The sequence below is a fragment of the Carassius auratus genome, unplaced genomic scaffold, assembly GCF_003368295.1.
Source record: "Carassius auratus strain Wakin unplaced genomic scaffold, ASM336829v1 scaf_tig00215985, whole genome shotgun sequence".
NCBI classification, from domain to species: Eukaryota; Metazoa; Chordata; class Actinopteri; order Cypriniformes; family Cyprinidae; genus Carassius; species Carassius auratus.
The window spans coordinates 9,257-14,209 of NW_020528346.1; the positions used below are offsets into that span (position 1 = coordinate 9,257).

Below are 4,953 nucleotides of genomic sequence, written 5' to 3' on the forward strand. Positions count from 1 at the left end.
AGCCAACCACCTGTGATCAGATTAACCATGACAGATGTCAGTGGCCCAGTTTTTATCTGGTATTCTGTCACTAGGACACTGAGAAACATAGTGTTTCCCCCCTCCAAGAGTATTTTAGGTTCAAATGTGTATATATATATATATATATATATATATATATATTATTGTTGCATTATTGTTGATGCTGATGTTTTAGCACTTCTATAATCTTAAGTCTTCAGTGTAGCGTTTTCTTTTAACTACAACTATTGCAACAATATGTGGTCATGAAAATAAGTAAAAATATTGTAAAATGTTTTTAATAGTTTTGAAATACAGTATGTCAAGCCACAGAACAGGGCCTAAACACAAGGCATTGCTACAAAATGAATGACGAAAACAAGATGACGCTTAGTGCCAGAATTAGCTCTTGAGGTCAAGTGCCAAATGGCAGAATACCTCTCATAAAGTAGCACAAAATATACTCACTTTACACAATCAGGCGTTTTCTGCAAATTCCACACAACAACATTCAAAAAGATACTTTACAGTTCACTACCTTCATAATCCATTGTAAACGGACAGCATAATTCCTGCAGTACACACAACAAACACTATGAGGTCTGCACAACAACATTAAAAAAAAAAAAAAAAGATTCATCTTACAGTATTCTTTGCACTTCAGTGCTCTGCAGTTATATAAGTTGGTGCACACTCGAAGCAATATTGGACCCCTAACCTCAAGTCCTTCATCATTCACCACAGACCAAGCAGCAGGCCAGGACTGGTTCTATCATTAGATAATGATGATGTTTTAATCTCCGCCTTTGGCCAAAAACTCCATCCCCTACTGTACAACTGCAACTCACCAGACATGAGTCAAGATAATCAGCCAAGCAAGGATTTTATCAAGGCACTTAACAAGGACTTCAGTCTATCCTTACTCTTGCATTAGTTACCTAGAGGCAGTTTGTCCCTCAACTCTACATAAACAGACAAAGCAGCATTACAAAAATAAGTTGCTTTGTCATTTAAAATTTGAGGAGTTTATTATAGACTAGTTACTGATTTCAAAATGTTTTTCAAAGTCTCTGATGCTCACCAAGGATGCTTTTATTTGATCAATTATACAATAAAAACAGTAACATTGTAAAATATCACTTCAATGTTAAAATAAACTTTTCTACTTTAAAATGTGATTCATTCTTGTGATGGCAAATGTAAATGTTTTAGCAGCTGTTCCTCCAGTCTTCAGTGTCACATGATCATTCAGAAATCATTCTAATATGGAAATTTGGTGCTAATCATTATCAATGTTAAAAACAAAAGTACAAAAGAACAGCATTTATTTGAAACAGAAATATTTTGCAACATAACAAATGTCTTTACTGTCCCTTTGAATAAATAATGCATCCTTGCTTAATAAAAGTTGTCATTTGCAGTATATCTGCGGTGTTATATTAATATCATTACTTGAGTTACATATTGACACTGGAATGGTTTTAGCATGTTGCTATATTGTTTGGGCAGTTGCTAAGGTACTGGCACAAGTCAAAAGAGCCCATCTCTATTAGGGCTGCACAATAAATTCCATGCGTTTATCAAGCGCATCTCGTCAGTAAAGCCGGACCTGTGATTAGTAGTAATACAGCAACACAGAGACGTAGTTCACGGTCATGGACAAGCTAAGAAATATCACGTTCATAATCAGCGATGTATCGTGTTCAATAATGAAAGCTGTTTGCGTAGCTTGTCAGTGAACTATGGATCTGTGTAGTAAATGCTGCTCCATCTTTAAGCACAGGTTGGAGTTTACTATAGGGCATCTTACAGACTGCATCTTAAAGCCTCTTATACTTTTCTGCATCCGCGAGTCCACTATGGACCGCTATGCAGGCTTGATGTAAACATCGCCATCGGAGAGTGTGTACCGAGGCTCTGAGCAGACAACCGCGCGGACAGGTGCCGTTGTCAGTTGTCTTCAAAAGCACAATTGCACATGTTCAGGCAGTGTGAAGAAGCCCATTGCCTATCGAACCAATTGGGCCGGGCTCGGGCTTGTGCAGTAAATGAGCAGTCATGTAATGTGTTTCGATAAGCGCGAGAAAGATGCGAAAATGTATGCTGAGTAGTTGAAATGGAGGCTTGCTTCTAACGATTATGTTTTGGTAGCACCAGCAACTAAAGCAAAGTCTGAGGTTTGGAAAAGTTTTGACCTTGTTTATAATGAGAATAATGAATGAATAATTACACACCATCAGCGAGCGCAGGAGCGCGCTGAAGCCATCTACAGTGGATTCAATCATTTTCCTCCACAAAAACACTTAGGCCTTACCTAATCTTGGTGAGTAAATGTTTTTCAAATAATAACTAAATATTATTTGAGTCTTAAATGCATAATGTAGACAGAGTAGCTAATGTATTAGCTAATGTTGGCATTATTATTTTATTATGTCAGCTGCTATGACGAAGCAAATACGGCAGAGCTTTATCTTAATTCATTTCATTATTGCCAAATACCCATCTTAATTTATAATTTATCTTAATTAATTTTTTTAAGAAAGACTTGTTTTTATTGGTGCGTTGGCCTATTTATATGCTAAATGAGCCTAGACCTAGATGTTACAGAGGACTTATTTTATTTCTTTGTTCAAACTTCCAAGTGGCCTATTACGTCAGTCATGTATAAATTATTTTAAACCATGTATAAATGACTCATTCCTGACAAAAGGCAAAAGAGCTGTGTGCTGCATACATTTGAATAATGTCGGGTTGTAAATGGGTTCGGGCTTTTAAAAAGCTGTCAATCAAAATGTACGTGTCAGGTTCAGGATATGTCGGGCTTAACTTTTAAGGCCCGATTACAGCTCTATTAGAAAATCGAATCGAAATCGAAATCGAATCGATTTGAGAGCTTGTGAATCGAAATCGAATCGATCTGGAACATCTGAATCGATACCCACCCCTAATTTACTACTAGTCACAGAATCGGCTTTACTCATGAGATGCGCATGATGAATGCATGCGATTTATCGTGCAGACCTAACCTATATGTATTTATTCTTGTCACTAGAGACTCAGGCCCTTCACCAACTTAAAACAAAGGGATTTTTGCCTGCAAACCAATTGCACACATCTGTCTTAGCAAACACAGCTAGAGAGGAGAGTCTTTTCTTTTTAAAATGGGGCCGCAGAAAGGTCATTACCAAACAGAACATGATCATGCCTCCAAAACACACATGACACCATACAGCTAGCTCAAAGAACAGTTGCATGATGTGTCCCATGTGTTGCGCAATTGTGCTAGCTCAAGGGCTTTGCACCAATATGCAAAGTTCTTCTGTATGTTCAAAACTCAAGCTCTTCAGCACTTCAAATTGAATAGATAGAACAAACTGTTGCATACAGCTTCATCCGTTGCAGACCAGCTCATAATGTGCGACTGGCCGCTCAAACGGATCCTGTCAGGTGAAAAAACAAACACCAATACAAAGCACCACCCACACCCCAAATTACTGCACAACACTGTGCTGTTGCATCATAATCATCATGATTCATGCTCTGACACAGAAATTGGCTTACTTAACTGCAGATGATCACCTGACTTGTTGCTTCCAGCATGGTGGCTTTTGGCCGTCTCTACTGCTGAAAAAACCAGTGAATGTACTGCCAGCACAGTCTGACAGACACACACAGAGCCCTGACAACTTTCCACTCACTTCTCAAAACATCAAGACTCTATGGTAATATAAATGTTATTACCCTAATACGCAAAGTGAAAACAGAAATTTTAAACGATTATCTGATGATGAGGCGAAAATTAGTAGGATTCATACATTCTGTGTGATGGTTTAAGGGACCAAAGCTAAAATAAAAAGAAGAGATTTAGGTAACATACTTCTTTGGCAATGCTTCTGGTTCCAGCAGCGCTCACTGAAGTCCCCGTTGATGGTGGTGAGGGGGCAGGTGGTTTTGCCCTGAACAGTGCCAGGGCAGACGTCTCCGCACTCACGATCATTCTTATTGGCCATGATGTAGTTGTCCTCCACCGAGTCAAGGATCATGGACCAGTCAAGGGTGGAGAGGTAGCAGAGGTCGGGGTTCTTCTCCACACGCACGGCTCCACGGGTGATGTTCATCAGGCTGTGAAGGCCGATCTCTTTCAGCTGCAGCATCTCGAACAACACGAGTGCGTAGTTGAAGAAGAGATTATTACCGCGCACCACTGTGAGGTTGGGAAACAGGTCACTGAGGCTCTCCAGGCCATAAACGCGGAAGAGGAGCAGGTAGTCCGTTACTACAGTCAGCTTGGGGTAACTCAGACCACGGAAATCCTCCGGTTTGGTCGTGAACATGAGCAGGATCTTTAAGTGGCCTTCGATCACAGTGCAGTTCTCCAGAACCCGCAGGTTGGTCACATTATTTCTGATGTCTTTACTTGAGCAAACTGCGACAACAAAAAGACAGCAAAATGTTAATTTGTTTAGTGAAAATCTACAGCAAAAATTGCTTACAGATGATGACCTTCAATATAAAATGATTCTATTCTGTAACAAGCCTAAACAAACAAAATGCAAAAATGTATTCCATAGTAACCTATAAAGTAGATCATTAACAGAGTCATAAAAATTGTTTTTGGAACTACAAAGTTTTCTGTTGCATTGTTAAAATGTTCTCCCTTTGGGGTGATGCCTTCCATATAAAACAAGTTTAATGAAGAGAAGAAAACCTCTTCCCAGCTTTTCACATTCCAGTGCTGCTTTACTAGTGTATGAGCTGGATAGATGCTTCTCAAGTGAACCAAAATTGCTTAGCCTAAGGTATAAGACAATAGATAGACAGATCGACCGACAGATGAATGTATAGATATATGGATGGATAGATTTATTTATTTATTATTGCATGCCAAAACAGCATTAAAGCATTTTAAACTTTGCCTTCAGGGTCCTGGACAAAGTCCCCTAACTAAGACAT

At 39.0% G+C, this 4,953-nt stretch overlaps 1 protein-coding gene across 1 annotated transcript; it reads right to left on the reverse strand.

The window, feature by feature from the left end:
• Positions 1-2,730: 2,730 nt before the first annotated feature.
• Positions 2,731-4,455, reverse strand: LOC113096592 (insulin receptor-like). The gene has a single exon (XM_026261964.1). It carries the CDS (start codon positions 4,332-4,334, stop codon positions 3,831-3,833), a length of 504 nt encoding a protein of 167 aa, XP_026117749.1. The 5' UTR covers positions 4,335-4,455; the 3' UTR covers positions 2,731-3,830.
• Between the last annotated feature and the right edge of the window lie 498 nt (positions 4,456-4,953).

What these genes read in the sequence shown, in the direction of transcription:
- LOC113096592 (XM_026261964.1), bottom strand. Translation starts at nt 4,334, where the DNA reads ATGTTCACGACCAAACCGGAGGATTTCCGTGGTCTGAGTTACCCCAAG.